The sequence below is a fragment of the Rhinopithecus roxellana genome, chromosome 13, assembly GCF_007565055.1.
Source record: "Rhinopithecus roxellana isolate Shanxi Qingling chromosome 13, ASM756505v1, whole genome shotgun sequence".
NCBI classification, from domain to species: Eukaryota; Metazoa; Chordata; class Mammalia; order Primates; family Cercopithecidae; genus Rhinopithecus; species Rhinopithecus roxellana.
In genome coordinates this window covers 105385559-105401869 of record NC_044561.1, presented here as the reverse complement: position 1 = coordinate 105401869, position 16311 = coordinate 105385559, and the positions used below count along the sequence as shown (strand labels likewise).

At 49.6% G+C, this 16311-nt stretch overlaps 1 protein-coding gene across 1 annotated transcript in view; it reads right to left on the bottom strand.

Annotated features, from left to right (window-relative positions):
• Positions 1–15238, bottom strand: part of BPIFB4 (BPI fold containing family B member 4) — a 30150-nt gene extending 14912 nt beyond the window's left edge. The window contains exons 1-10 of the mRNA XM_010360603.2: positions 15124–15238; positions 13742–13804; positions 12946–13465; positions 11833–11937; positions 10665–10808; positions 7837–7900; positions 7308–7368; positions 6087–6178; positions 4238–4438; positions 1605–1658 (exon numbers count right to left, since the gene is read on the bottom strand). Coding sequence (XP_010358905.2) covers positions 1605–1658; positions 4238–4438; positions 6087–6178; positions 7308–7368; positions 7837–7900; positions 10665–10808; positions 11833–11937; positions 12946–13465; positions 13742–13804; positions 15124–15229 — 1410 coding nt within the window. The 5' untranslated portion in view covers positions 15230–15238. The remainder of the gene's footprint in view (positions 1–1604; positions 1659–4237; positions 4439–6086; positions 6179–7307; positions 7369–7836; positions 7901–10664; positions 10809–11832; positions 11938–12945; positions 13466–13741; positions 13805–15123) is intronic.
• Positions 15239–16311: the final 1073 nt, after the last annotated feature.

Genomic DNA, 16311 nt, shown 5'->3' with positions numbered 1-16311 from the left:
CAGGTCTCCAGGACACATTGCTCTGTCCAGCCTGAATTCCCCCTGCTGCAGGCCCAGCACCACTGAGGACTGAGTCCCTCTTCTACCCCAGCTCTGCTACCGCCTCATCATGTGACCCCTCTGAGCCTCTGTTTCCCCATCTGTAAATGGTGTGCTCCTCCTCTCTGGTCCTGTGGATAGAGGGAACAATTAGAACCAAATGAAGAAGTATATTCTGACTGGGCGCTGTGGCTCATGCCTGTACTCCCAGCACTTTGGGAGGCTGAGGTGGGCAGATCACTTGAGGTCAGGAGTTCGAGACCAGCCTGGCCAACATGGCAAAACCCTGTCTCTACTCAAAATGCAAAATTAGCCAGGCATGATGGTGAGCACCTGTAATCCCAGCTACTCAGGAGGCTGAGGCAGGGGAATTGCTTGAACCCAGGAGGCGGAGTTTGCAGAGAGCCAAGATTGTGCCACTGCATTCCAGCCTGGGCAACACAACAAGACTCTGTCTCAAAAAAAGAAAGAAAACGTATACTCTAAAAAACAATTTCATAAGCTGTAAAGTGCAGTGCACATAGGAAGTGACCCATTGAGTAAAAGGTCCAGTGGATTGAGGGGTCCACCCGCTAGCTGGAGCTGCCACTGTTACCACCTTAGAGAATGATGTGTCTGGTGTTCAATTTGCAGCCACATGAGGGCAATAGTGAGCACGTGTTGAGTTTGGTCTTCCCCTAGAGCCTTTGAATTCCACCCAGGACTAAACAGGGCAGGCAGAAAAGAGGTGAAAAACGTCTAAAAAGGCTATAGATTGCAGCTGTCCTTCGCACCTGCATGACACTTATTAGGTACAGAGCACTTTGCTTCCAGGTGCAAGGTAATAGGCCCAGAACCAGACATGGGACCAGAACTGGGGTGGGAAAGGCCTTTGTTCCAACTCTATATGGTCACTAATTAGACAAAAGCACACTTGCTCTTTTTTTAGAAGAAATAATTTGTAATTATTAACAACAGTAATAATAGTTCATGTTGATCAAATGCCTGTTCCTTGCCTTGGTGCAGACTCCAGGTCCACAGCCACCCTCTGAAGTGAACATGTTTACCTTGTTTTTCCAGATGAGAAAACTGAGGTTCAGAGAGAGGAATTGTGTGCCTAAGGTCATATGACTGGGATGTGCTGACTCATGTCTGCCTGTTCCAAAGGGCTGGCTCTTCCCTCTAAGTTACTGTGCACCTGAGTGTGCCTGGCCCGTGTTGACACCTTTATATGCATTATCTCATTTACCTTCCTGTGATAACCTATGGAATAGGTATCAGCAGCCTTTTTTGGCAGATGAGGAAGCTAAGGCTCAGAGATGTTAATACTCTTCCCCAAAGTCACACAGCAAGGGAAGTGGCCAGGCTAGGATTAGGCCTATGCAGGCTGCACCACCCATAGAATTCAGGGTCTTTCCACCTCAACCCTCTGTGTCCCCCTCCCCACCCATGGTAGTCTAGCCTGCAAGCCCTTATCACTGTCACTGCACTCCCAAGCACTGAGCATCTTCCCTTCCAATCCAGTTTCTCAAACAACAAGATAGAGAATGAGGCTGAAGGCAATGGGAACTGCCCACCTTACATACCTTGGGGATCAGGGCTCCCAGTGTGGCTGTGGTAAGTGGAGGAAGCTCTTCAAACTACAGGACAAGAAGAAGGGCCATGTGAGTCCTGGAGGCTATCGGTACAGACAGAAATTGCTAATACAGTGATTAAACTCCTCCTACTTGCTTTACGACACCGAGCAGGGCATCTTCTCTCTCTTAAAGACCCTTGGGGAGGTCCTGCCTATCCAGCCATCATCGCATACATAGATCATCGTAGCTGGTTTGTGATTAAGTGGCCTGGGCTGACTTAAGCTAACCAAAGAGTGTCTCAAAGAACAGCAGGCAAAACCTGAATGTTTCTCCTCTAAAAATGTTATTCTTGGCTGAGAACAGTGGCTCATGCCTATAATCCCAGCACTTTGGGAGGCCAAGGTGGGTGGATCACTTGAGGTCAGGAGTTCGAGACCAGCCTGGCCAACATGGTGAAAACCCCACCTCTACTAAAAATACAAAAGTTAGCTGGGCATGATGGCACATGCCTGGAATCCCAGCTACTCAGGAGGCTGAGGCAGGAGAATTGCTTGAACCCAGGAGATGGAGATTGCAGTGAGCCGACATTGCGACACTGCACTACAGCCTGGGTGACAGAGCAAGCCTCTGTCTCAAAAAATATATATTATTCCTTATTAAAACAAGGAGAGCAGCATCAAGTCCATTTGCATAACGCAGGGTCCACTGAATTCATGACCTCTGCCACATCCTTGAACCACCTGTACTATTATTTACTTAGCATCTTCTTTAAATTGGCTTACTTCTTAAGACCTCAAATACTCAAAATGGGAAGCCAGTACACTTGACACAAAGAGAGGGCCACTGTAAAACCAAATACAATAAAAACAAAACAATACCATTACCTTCTGCATGGATATCATTGTCTGTGGAGAGCTTTGGGCATGAGCTCTGTTCTCTCTTAGTTAAAAAGGGGACAATGACAAGTGCAAGAGAGGGCTAACTATATACGGACACCAAGTGGAGACTTTCTTTTAATGGAAGCAAATGTTGGCATCATTTGTATGATGGTTTTGTGGAGAATGTCTTCTTCTTAGGAGATACACAGTGAAGTTTATGGAATGAAATGTCATGATGTCTCCGAAAACTCAAATTGCTCAACAACAGATAGGATAGATGGGTAGACAGACAGACAGGCAGACAGAGAGAAAGACAGACAGATAGATTGATAATGGGTGAGTGGGTGGATGGATATATAAATGGATGGATGGATTGGTGGATGGATGGATGGATAGATGAATGGATGAAGGAATGAATAAATGGGTGGATAGATGGGCGGATGGTTGGGTGGATGGATAGATAAATGGATAGATAGATAGGTGGATAGATTAGTGAATATGGATGAGTGGGTTGATGGGTAAATGGGTGGGTGGGTGAGTGGACATGTAGATGGATGGATAGATGGATGGGTTGATGGATGGATGGGTGGGTTGAGAGTAGATGGATGGATGGGTTGATGGTGGATGGGTGGGTGGATGAGTGGATAGGTGGATGGATGGATAGATGGATGGGTTGATGGATAGGTGGGTGGATTGATGAGTAGATGGATGGATGAGTTGATGAGTAAATGGGTGGGTGTGTGAGTGGATAGGTGGATGGATGGATAGATGGATGGGCTGATGGATGGATGGGTGGATTGATGAGTAGATGGATGGATGAGTTGATGAGTAAATGGGTGGGTGTGTGAGTGGATAGGTGGATAGATGATAGATGGATGGGTTGATGGATGGATGGGTGGGTTGATGAGTGGATGGATGAATGAATTGATGGTGGATGGGTGGGTGAGTGAGTGGATAGGTGGATGGATGGATAAACAGATTGATGGATAGATGGATGAATTGGTGCATGAATGGGTGGGTGGTTTGATTGGTGAATGGGTGGATGGGTGGGTGGGTGGATGGATGGATAGATAGAGGGATTGGTGGATACATAGATGGATATATGAATGAATGGAAGGGTGGGTGGAAGGATAAATAGATAGAAGTATGGGTGGATGAATGGGTGGGTGGATAGGTGGGTTGATGGATGGAGGAGTGGGTGGGTAGGAGGGTGAGTGGACACATAGGTAGATATGAAGCAACTGTGGCAAAATTTTAACTAGTGGATCTAAGTGAAGGATATATGTCCATCAGTTGTAGCATTTTGCAACTTTTCTGAAAGCTTGAAAGTTTTTGAAAGAGAAAGTTTGGAAAGAAAATGACTCTGGAGCATGCCTAAGGGTGATATTTTGTTATGTATCATTTTGTTACTTATGTATTAGTGTTTAGCAAATGAAAACATTCTAAACATTTATATTGAGGTACATATATGTGAATATATGTTACGCTTTTAAAAAACAATTGAAATAAAATTAAATAAAATTGAATAGGGAGCAACTTTCTCATCGTGAGATTTGGTCTGTGGACCACCTGAAATCCTCCCAAGCACCACACTTTGGCCAGCACTGACATAACTAATGCACACCCATGAGCTGGAGGTGAGTCAAGGGGTGGACCATCTACAGTTCTCACTTCGCAGCAAATTCCCCAAGTGTGGGGATTGAGAAGGGTCACTGGCAGCTGTGTGCTCCCCACCCACCTCCCCCCGGTGGGGCTGTGACTCACCATGCCATTGGTGACGTCCAGGTCTAGAGCACATTGCTTCTGCAGCAGAGTCAGCACTGAGCCCAGGAAGTCGGCAGACATGGCCAGCTGGGACTTGGTGTTGTCACCCATGGGAGGCAGCTCTGGCATCGGTTTGGGAGACACAGCTGGCCGCCCCAGTGGGTAGTCGATGAGCCCTCCTCCAGCTTCCCCAACCAGCGTCTGGGGGAGAAGAGAAGAAAGGGGTCATGCGGAGGGAGAAGATGGAAAGAAGGGAACTGAAGGCTGGAGTGAGGCCCTGAATCTGCCTCCAGGCAGCCATTTTTGGTTAAACCCACTGAGTCTGAGTGGCTCTTTGATGTATGGTCCCAACTCTCCTCCCGTTTATGATGCAATGGAACATTTTGCAGTTCCTGTTTCATGGTCACTTACAATTACAGCCACGGTATGACAGATCCTCTCCAAACTCAGCCCTGCAGTGATGAACTAGCATGTGTATGCATCTGCACAATGTATATCTACCCTCCAAAGACCAGACTCCTCTCCACAGCCTATAAGGTGCTGGGTGATCTGCTCCATGAGACCTCTCCAGCCTCCAAGCCACTCTACCTCTCACCTTCCCTCTGTACAGCCACCAGGGCCTTGTCAGTCTCCCCGCAGCACCACCACCCCAACCATGGGGCCTTCCCACAGGGTATTTTCTTCCCCACATTCTTCTCTTGTTAAGTTCCACTCATCTGGCAGCTCTCAGTTGAAATGTCACCTCCTCCAGGAAGCCCTCCTTGACCTCCCTGGGTGGACCACATATCCCCTGCTTTAAGCTCTGATAGCCTCGGATCCTTGATCACTGTGCTCATGATTTAGAACTGTATATTTGTTTCAGTGATTTTTTTTAATGGTCTGTCCTCTCTGAAACATTCTAATCTCCATCAGGGCAGATACTTTGTCTTGTTCATCACTGTACCTCCAGCACTCAGCTCAGAGGCTGGCATACAGTGGGTGACCAATGAATCTCTCTTGAACAGATGTATGTTTATGAATATATTAGGTGTGCATGCACAGGGGCTGGAAATATATATGCATGCACAGGTGCGCCTGTATACACGGGGGCACGGACGTGCACCTGCATCTCTGTATCTGCTGGAGCAAGTATGGAGGCGTCTGTGTCCGTGAAGCCTAGGGAAAGTACATATGTGTGTGTGCCCCATACAAAATTAGGGGCCGGATGCGGGCCAGTGCTGGAGAAGCCAGCTTATACCAGCTCACAAGGTCAGATTTCACACATCTCTTCCCAATTCTGCATTCACTGACATCACGTTGGTAACTTGAAGCTGTCCATGGTGGAAGTTTTGATACCATGGAAACTGGGCAATGCTACAAATCAGGACTTTTTTTAAAAAACCATGGAGAGCTGATGGTTAAATGCTTACTAGCATACCTCTGGCCACATTTATTCCTCCAGCACACCCAGTCCCATAGCAGCAGCTCTTTTAGCACCTAGTAGTTTGATTACCTGGGTTCAGATCCCAGGTCCACATTTATTAGCTGTGTGACCTTGGGCAAGGGATTTAACCTCTCTGTGCCTCAGTTTCCTCAATAAGAAGTGCCTCCCTCATATGGTTGCTGTGAGGATAGGCTGAGTTAATCGTCACAAAGCATGCAGAACGTGCCTGGCACACAGTAAGCATTTGGAATGCTGGCTATGATTATGTTTTCTAACACAGCTCTGAGAAGGCCTTCTTTTAATCAGAAAGGGTCCTGTCAAGTGTTGCTTCCCAGGCATTCAGCAGAAGCCCTGGGAGGGCCTCGCTGATACTCCTGCCTTTGGGAGGAGGGCCACCACACTTTGCCCTGAACCCCAGACACTCACGTTGAGGTCCAGCTCCAGGAATTCCCCGGTCACAAGCGGGAGGCTGGAGAAGGTGTATTGGACGCTTCCCAATATCCCCAGAGGAATCAGAGCTGCGGGCAAAGGAGAGGGTCACTGGGAGGTCCCCTCACCATCCAGATGCCTTCCCTCTTTGTACACTGGGGCTGGGGGTGGACAAGTTAGGCCCAGGCTCCAGCTCCAGACACCATGAAAAGAGCAAAAATTCTGGGTTTAAATCCCAGTTCTGCCTCTTCCTTGCTGTGTGAACCCAAGCAAGTCATTGCACTTCTTTGAACCTCAGTTGCCTCCTCTATAAAATGGGTTTACTGTAACCTCTGGGACTATGTTGGCAGGGGGAGGGGGGTGCAATGATATCTTGGATGTTGATAAGCTTTGTAAACTCTGAAGTGCTGTGCACCAGGGAAGGAATTTAGGGGTTCCACAATGCAGTGCTTAGTTGAATCTGTCATTTCCTTGACTGTGTAATGAACAGTTCCAGCTTCTGGGCTTTTCCTTCCTCATCTCTGGCCACAAAGGGAAGGAGATTTTCCTGTCTTGGAAAGCCATTCTCAAACTGCCTAGAGTCCCAGAGAAATGGGAGCACTATCAGAGAGGGCTGCCCTGTGTGGCTGTGGAGGCTGTGCACTGCACAACTCAAGGCACTGCCATTCCACTGTAATCCATGTGAAAGGAGGTCCCTGGAATGGTGCACTGCACAAATGGCACAGCCATACAGGGTGGGCTTGCTTTCAGGAATGTGACTCAGAAATCCAGAGTCTGAGATGGTGGTGGAGCCTGGTTCTAAGGCCCTGGTCAGTCTCCACAGTGTGTCTCCTACTAGTCACTCTCCAACCCCTCTGTGAATTGAGAGATTTGAGAGATGAGAAAACTGGGAAGAGTCTCTCCAAGTTCACACAGCGGCCGGGGCAGAGCTGGGGCTCAAACCCAGCTTCCTGACTCCCAGGACAGAGCATTACCTCCCAGACCCCGGTGGAAGCTCCTCTTTCTGGTACTCAGGGGGGTGTTTAGGAGCAAGAGTGAAAGCCAGGTGGCACCTCCCTTGTGGCATTAGCCACATGTCACTTCCAGGGCCTAACTAAGGGCAGGTCTGTGGCTCCCACCATGTTGAGCCCTCCTCCCAGAAAGGACCCGGTCCTTAGTGCCTTCCCCAGGGCTGCACTTGTAGATGTTGGCCAGTGAAGCAAAGCAGGAATGACTTACAATCCACGAGGCCCAGCTGGTCGTTGACAAGACCCAGTACCACATCCACGATGGGGCAGAGCTGCAGGGAAGAAACAGCACAAAGCCTTGGTGACATTGCAGGGAGTCAGAGCAAGGGAGCTGGGGATGCAAGAGTAACGATAGCTAAAATTTACCGACTGCTTGCTCTGTGCCAGGCACTGTCCTCGCCACAGCCCTGTGGGGAAGGCTGTCTCTAATTCCCACTTACAGATGGGAAAATTGAGGTTCAGAAAGGTGATGCAACGTGTCACCCAGTTAGGAAGTGCCCAAGCCAGGATTCAAACCTGGAACGATGCAATTCTCAAGCTCCCTCTCCTTAGCCCTTCACTAATCTGCCCCTTCGTATTCCTCAGGGTCTTTCCCAGACCCTCCAAAAATATGCCCCAGGCCCTGGCTCTCTCTGTCCCTCTGGGTTACCTGCAGGCCCCCAGGAATGGAGGCTGGACTATGGCCCCTTGGTCTGGGGAAAGCCTGTGCCCCTTGCTCCCATCCTGGGACAGCTTCTTACCAAGTCAGGGAGGACGCCGGCCAGGACTCGGTTCACTAAATTGTCCACGAGGTTGGGGAGAAGCCTAAGGAGACAGGAGCGGGAGGAGGTCAAGGCTTGCAGCCATGCAGGCCTCACCAAGGCTGTCCACCCTGCGGGTCACTCGTCCAGGCTCTGAACAGTGAGAACCTCGGAGTGCTGGCAAATTGTTCTGAAAGCTGGGAGGACAGAGTACATTCACCTTGGACTGACTAGACAGGCCACCCAGGCAAATCGTTGGACTTTTCATGAATTCATGCATTTATTCATTCGATAAACGAAGTGTCTGGACCTTTACAATGGGTCAGGCCCAGGCTGTAATGTTGCTGATTTTCAACTGCAAAAGTCAGTCCCACCTGCTGATCTGACCTTCAAATGGGCCATTTGCTGCAACCTTGTATTGTCCTCGCCAAGCGAAAATGAATGTGTTTATTTATGTAAGCATCTAACTCAGTATCTAGTACATAGTAGGTGCTCAATAAATGTTTATGGAAGGAAGGGAAGGAGAAATACTGGCCAATAAAATGCACTCATGTGGTCCACAAGAGAGGATGGATAGTTGGTGCTAAAAAAATTGGGAGAGGTGATCCATTTTACAGACAAGGAGGCCGAGGTCCACAGAAGTAACCCACGCAGCTCTCTTTTTTTTTGAGACAGAGTCTCAGTTTGTTGCCCAGGCTGGAGTGTAGTGGTAGAATCTCTGCTCACTGCAGCCTTGAACTCCTGGGCTCGAGAAATCCTCCTGCCTCAGCCTCCTGAGTATCTGGGACTACAGGTGCACACAACTGCGCCCAGCTCTTAACTAACCCTCCCAAGCTGTTAGTTAAGGAGGAAAATCAATGATAGACAAGACATATAGATGGACAGACAGATTTTTGGTCTAAGAATTTGTTTCCAGGGGCCTGCAGTGATAAGGAGATGAAGGAAGCATGACCATCCTACACCAAAGTGTCCCTGACAGCTGAACCTCTTGAGAACTGCTTTCCGCCTCTCACCTCCGAACACTGCCTGGGTCCCCGCTTCTGAGGTTGTGGCTGATTGTTCAGTGCTGCGCCAATTCAGCAAAGCAAAGAATTTCTTGAGATAAAGCCCGAATTAGAATGTTTCTCCCAAAGCTAATTATGCATTTCTCCCTTTTAAGTGGATTCACCTTGAGGGGCTTATCCTGGTTCCACCTCTCCTTAGATGATAGGGGCCTTAAGAATATATATGTGTGTGTATGCATGCGTGCTTTTGTGTGTGTGTGTGTGTGTGTGTGTGTCGAGGGGATAGTTGGACTTTGCTTTATGTACATTCAGGGCACAAACTCTTTTCCTCTTCCGGGAAATTATCCAACAGGTTCATCAACCCTCCTGTGAAATGACATATGTAAAAGGTTAATCATTTTGACCTTACTTGTCAGGGCACAAGATTAGACAAATTATATCCAACAATAGAGGACCGGCCAAATAAGCGATGGCTCATCCAGGCAATGGAATATTACGCAGTTGTAAAAAGTTAAACAAGGAAGCTCTCAACGTTTAGATGCAGAAAATTCTCCCAATAGGGTAAATGAAAAAAAGCCAAGTATAAAACAGTATTTATAGTATGTGCCCCTTTGCATAAAAGGAGGGGGAGAGATGAGACTCTAGGTTCATATTTGTTTCATGTGTACAAAGAAATTGGAAGGAGAGTTGAGAGATGAATAACTGGTGAGCTTGGTGGGAGGCAGGCAGAAGGAGGCGGGATAGGAGGAAGCCCTGTGCTCTGTACTTTTTGTCACTTTATGTTTGTGAACCATGTATTACCACGTATATACTTCCTAGTGAAAATGTGAATTTAAAAATCTGTGAGGTTTCCATGGTTTCCCTCACCCTCCTCTCCTTGCCTGGGCCCTGGGAACTGATTTTCTTTGCCTTCATTCTCTCTGAAGCAGAAGTAAAGCCTCCGAGAAGCCCACAAGAATCAGAAGGTTTGGGGTTCAAGTTGCACAATGAGTTTGAAGGGCTGGGGGTACTGGGTCAGAAGATGGATAATAATGGAGAGGAAGAAGCGGGGTCGGAGGCCTCCAAGAGAGAAGCCAAAGAAGAGGGCAGGGAGTGGAGAGAAAGAGACTCTGCTCTGAGGGTGTCCTCATCCAGGACCACCACCGGGGGACAGCATGCTGGCCAGTACACGGACACTTGACACCACTTTGCCAGAGGGTGGAGACTTGGACATTTCGTAAGGAGCGTGTCATAGGAAAACTCTCATCCCCTCACCAGGGTTGAATTCGGCAGAACCAAGAGGGAAATGCTCCTGCAATCTGGGGCACCAATGCACACACAACCCCTGTTGGACGTATGTACATCAGCTCTCAAGAGGCCCCAGCTGATGCACTGTTTTCCATTCATTATCTCAATTCCCGAAGGAAAAAGAATTACCCCATTTCACAGATGAAGAAACTGGAGCTCAGAGAGGGCAACAGAGCTACCCAAAATCACAAAGCAAGGAACCGTGGGACTGAGGTGTGAGTCTCGGGCATGCCCCTGACCATTCAGATCGAAGCCTTTTCAAAGCTGGAAAGAATGTGTGTCAGCAATGACATCTTTTCCGGGCTGGTCGAAGGCCCCATCCTGGGTTTGGAGGTGCAGCCCATGAATTCCCATCAGGCATGTACCAGGTCAGGGACAGAGGTGACCGTGCAGCTGGCTCAGCGTGAGTACTCACCACCCCACAGCAACATCGTCCTGCCCACCCCAGTGCCTGTGGGTAGGTGAATGGCATGTTGTGTGCCAAAGACAGACCACTCCAGCAACCCCCAAGGCACTCCACTGCTGACTGGCACTCACCCTCGCAGCAGCTTGACTTTGATGCCCCCTAGGAGGGTGTCACATCGCTCAATGACCAGCCGAGGATAACCCATGCGTTCCATGGTCAACCGGACCTTGGCCGTGATGTTCACTTCCACTGCGATGTCCAGGAAGCCAATGAGACTGGAGAAGGCCAAGGGGCCAGGGAGACCTTGAGTCACCCCCAAGCCGCCAGGAGCCCTCCCGTACCCAGGCCTGTCCTTGCTGTTCCTGCCGTCTGTTACGAAACTTGTTCATCTGTAAGGAACCCAAACCAGAAGTCTTCCCTGGTCCCTCAAGTCACATGTGAACAAGTCTATCTGCCCCTCAGCCCATGAGCTTCAAAGCCTGGGCACGGGGCTCAGCACACACTCTGGTTTCCAAGGTGACCCCCAATCGCCTAGCTTGGTGAACACGACCTCATCCCACAGGGATAAGTCCACACAGAAGCCCACCCTCTGAGGTCCTCTAGTCAGCACCTAGTGCATGGAAGGCCATATTCCAGGAGGCATTTTGCTTGCCTTTCCCCACTTACAGCCACGGTCACCTGGAAAAGGGGGTGACCTCATTATCGTATTGCCAGTGAAGACACTGAGGTGACACTGGGGAACTGGCCCAAGGTCACACAGCTTATGAGAGAGTCAGGATTTGAACCCAAGCTATCATCTGACTCCAGCCTCCCAGATTTACTTATTTATTTAGTTATTTTGAGATGGAGTTTCTCTCTTCTTGCCCAGGCTGGAGTGTAATGGCGAGGTCTCGGCTCACTGCAACCTCCGCCTCCTGGATTCAAGCAATTCTCCTGCCTCAGCCGCCCAAGTAGCTGCAACTACAGGGCACCTGCCACCATGCGCATCCCATTTTTGTATTTTTAGTACAGACGGGGTTTCACCATGTTGGCCAGGCTGGTCTCGAATTCCTGACCTTAGGTGATCCACCTGCCTCAGCTTCCCAAAGTGCTGGGATGACAGGCATAAGCCACCACACCTGGCCCAGCCTCCCAGATCTTAACCACTGCGCTAGGCTGTTTTCACAGCTGACAGATGGCCTCTGGTCCAAGTCTGTGGGCATGCGCCGGCAAAAGTTTAGGTCTTCCTAGCCTCTGTGTTACGGATACAGAGGCTGGGCCATAGAGTGGTGGGACCCCTCTAGGGCTAAGGGCACACACCTCTTCCCGTTGATGGCCACACAGGTGTACAAACTCAGGTAGACACCCACGCCGGGCAGGAGCCGCACAGACACTTTAGGGAGGGTCAGCTCCACGATTCGCAGCCTGCTCGGGACACAGAGCTGTGAGAAGAACTACCACCCGCTCACCGAGCACCCTCCCCTACACCCCTTTTCTCTGCTCCCCATCTGTTCCTCCTGATTCTAAAGACACTAGACACCCGCAGTTCAAGGACAGAATGTGGAAAACAGAAAAATTAAGGCAAAAATGCCACGACCCGTAATCCCAATGCCCAGAGGCCCGCTGTGTGCATTCCATATATTTCCTTGGAATCTTTTCTGCATGTCAAGATGCCATTCCCTCCCTCTGCTCATCCCTGCCCCTCTTGCCTGGTTCCCTTCTATACATGTAAGTTCCTCTTGCTTAATTCCCTCCTATACATTTTTCAGATTTCAACTTAAGGTCCTCTTCCTCCAGGAAGCCTCCCTTGACCTCCCTAGGTAGGTGAGCTGCCCTGTTATAGAGATTCTTATTTCTCCATGAACTTCTTGCCACTGTCGACACTGTATGTTTATTTTTAGGCTTCTTATCAATGCCCACGTACCCCATCAGCCTGAAAGCTCCATGGAGACAGGGAATGTATCTTTTCTTGGTTTACCATTGGGTCATGTCCCCAGTGCCAACACAGTACCCTGCACATAGTAGGAGCTCTAAATAGTTGTTAAATTAAATGTTGACTATGAGGAGCAGGCTGAGCATAACAGAACTTATGATATATATGTGTAGTTTTAAAATCCTCTGGGTCTTTTCCACTACACTGTATTACTATGACCATTCTACAGATGAGGAAACTGAGACTCAGAGAGATGATATCAATGGCCCAAAGTGACACACAAACATGAAAAGTTGAACTGGGTCTCAAACTTAGGACTGTTTCATGCCAAGACCCAAACCATGTAACTTGGGGCTCTTAAGACGTCCAATCCTGAGGCCAAGCCCTGAAGTGTGTGGGGCTCTGAAGACCTTCCCTCCCACAACTCCAGGTTCAGGGAGTGATCATCCCCGTTTGGAGGTGCATGGGGGCTTTCTGGAGAGAACCTGTCCCCTCCTTACCCTGTGATGCCTTGCACGGTGCTGAGGATGCCACCCTCGCCGAGCACGCCCAGGACACCCCCTCCTCCAAGAAGTCCTCCGTCACCAAGGAGACTGCCTCCACCGAGCAGGCCACCTTGGCCTACCAGGATGCCATCGGCTGCCAGCATGCCTCCAGTGCCCAGCAAACCACCTGGGCCCAGCGCCCCAGTGGCAACTCCAGGTGGGATTTCTCCAGGCCGCAGCTCTCGCCGGTGAAGCCTGCCCACAGGTGCCGCCCCCTCAGCTGACCTGTATCGCCTGAGGCCCCTGTGGCTGCCATATGCATTCTCGGCACTGCGATAGCCGCTCTTTTGGAGGTCCCTGATGCTTTCATCGGTCTCAGGGATCTCACCGTATCGGTATTGGACCCCCAGCTGAGCAGTGTTGTCTTTGGTCCCAATGTGACCATACTCGTAATAATCACCAAGCTGTTTGCCGTTGGTATATACTGGGGGGGGTCCTTGGACAGGGAAGTCATTGTAGGGAATACCACCAACACCTCGGGGTAATTCAGTGCGTCTGTAGTCATTGTAATGGTGTTGGCCACCACCCAGAAGACCACCACCACTGCCACCCAACAGCCCCCCAACACTGCCACCCAGCAACCCCCCACCACTACCACCCAGCAGCCCTCCACCACTGCTGCCACTGCCACCCCTTCCACCCCCACCACCAAGCAGTCCCCCCAGGACACCACCTCCCCCACCACCTCCACTTCTGCTTCCACCAAGCAGACCGCCCAGGAGAGGCCCATCACCATCACCACGGGCTTTACCCAAGGGCACCTCTCTCAGGGCTGAGTGGAGAGTATTGCTTCGCTGCAGGGTGCCCGAAATGGCTGCAGAGAGACAAGGGCATCAGTCCAGGGTTCCTCCCTTCTTTCCACTTCCAGCCCCCAGGCAGCACCTCGCAGTGTTGCTCAGTTCCGTGGGCCTCACTTTTCCCACCAGCGAAGTGCAGAGGCTGAACAGGAAGACTTCTCCAGGCTGATCTAGCCCTGGCATCCTGGCCAGCTCATTTTCTGCTGGGTTTTGTCTGGTCTCACTTTAACTAGATCTGGACATCAGCCAGCCAGCCCTTCATGGATTTTCTTCATCGCCCTCCCTTCTAAGTGCTCTGCTCTTTACAACTTTAAAAAATCAACTTCAGGCCAGGCGCAGCAGCTCATACCTGTAATCCCAGCACTTTGAGAGATCGAGGCGGGTGGATCATGAGGTCAGGAGTTCAAGACCAGCCTGGCCAAGATGGTGAAACCCCATCTCTACTAAAAATACAAAAATTAGCCAGGTGTGGTGGAGGGCACCTGTAATCCCAGCTATTCAGGAGGCTGAGGTAGGAGAATCACTTGAAGCAGGGAGGCAGAGGTTGCAGTGAGCCGAGATCGTACCACTGCGCTCCAGCCTGGGCAACAAGAGTGAAACCCCATCTCAAAAAACAAAACAACAACAACAACAAAAAACTTTCTTATGTATTATCGCAACTGATTCCTGGGAAATAGCCAAGGCCAGAAGTGTCCCCATCTGGTGGACTGAAAGACTGAGGCCTGTGAGGTGCTCAGAGATCACTTAGATAGGAAATAATCTCATTTTTTAAAGCTCGTGATAGCCTGGGATGAGTGTTGAGGGAGAAAGTATGAAAGTATGTCCTCACATGCCAGATGACAAAAGCGAGCTCCTAAGAATTGGAAGCAGGAATAATCATAGCTCCTACTTTTGAGGGACTTCTAAGTCCCAGGAGCTGTGCTAAGTTTTCAAAGGTCATTTCATTTTATTCTCGTATCAGCTCTCTGAGATAGAGACCATAATTACACCTATTTTACAGATAAAGAAACTGAGGCTCAGGGAACTCAAGTTACGAACTTAAAGTCACACAGTCAGGATTTGAACCCCACAAAGGCTGATCCAGGGCCCTTAATCACTGTTCTCTATTGCCTCTAAAGAATAAGCATAAAGTCACCAGTATGGTGCTTGGCACATAGTAGGTGCTCAGGAAATGGTAGCCAAAAGAAAAAGGGGAAGCTAAGGCCCAGAGAGTAGAATTCACCCAGCCACCCGACGTGGACTCTGCCAGGAGGAGGAGATCCCTGGGTATTTCAGAGTTGGCAGAGCTGCCCTGCTTGCCCCGTGCCAACCCTCACCCCTTCGGAGCTGGACTCACCACTGCTCAGCACATCTTTGGTCACCCTGAGGACCGTGTTTGTCTCTTGGCGGGTGCCACACACAGCCGCCACAGACAGTGCAGCCACACACCACGCTGTCCACATGCTGGCACTGCTTCCCTGAGGAGGAGAAAGTGCAGATGCGGATGTGGCTAGACGCCACCATCCTGGCTGGCAGGTGGCACTAGGCAGCCCTAGCCAAGAGTTATCTCAGGACCCTGGGACCCAGAGAAGGGGGAAGCCAGCCAAAGTCACACAGTAAGGCATGGTCCAGAATTCCAGATACCACCTTTTGAGTTTTTCAGATGGAAATGAATCTTGTGACATAAAGCAGACCCATTAAACATACTGTTTCAGAGAATGGATGTCTAATTAACTCCCACGATGGGACTGACAAATTGAGCATCAGGTAGATGGGTAATGGGGATTCCAACCAAAACACCAAACTGGGAGCAGGTAGGCTCTGAGGAACTCTCTCCGGCATCCACCTATCTATTCGCTCACTCATCTATTCCTCTATTCATTCTCCCCCTTCTTAGTTATTCTTTTATCCATTCATATGTTCAACCTACTATCTTTCCATCTGTCTATTATCCATCTGTCATGCAAACACCCAGCAAGCCATATATCCATCCATCCAACCAACCATCCATCCAACCACCCATCCATCCATCCACCCATCCATTCACTCGTCTACTCATTCTCCTCCCTCCATTTATTCATCCGTCCACCCATCCAACCATCCATCCGTCCATCCATCCATCCACCCATCCATTCACTTATCTACTCATTCTCCTCCCTCCATTTATTCATCTGTCCACCCATCCAACCATCCATCCATCCATCCACCCATCCATTCACTCATCTACTCATTCTCCTCCCTCCATTTATTCATCCGTCCACCCATCCAACCATCCATCCATCTTCCCATATATCTATCATCCATCTGTCATCCAAACAGCTGGCAAGCCATATATCCTCCCCCATCCATCCATCCATCCATCCATCCATCCATCCAAACATCCATCCACCCATCCATCCATTCATCTTTCCATCAGTTTATCTACTCATCAACACATTCATCTAGCCACCCTTCCACCCATCCAGCTCACCAACAAACACTCTTCCCATCTCTTTGGAGGAGTCAGTTCTACACCATGTGGTTAATATTAACGACTCTGAGTCAG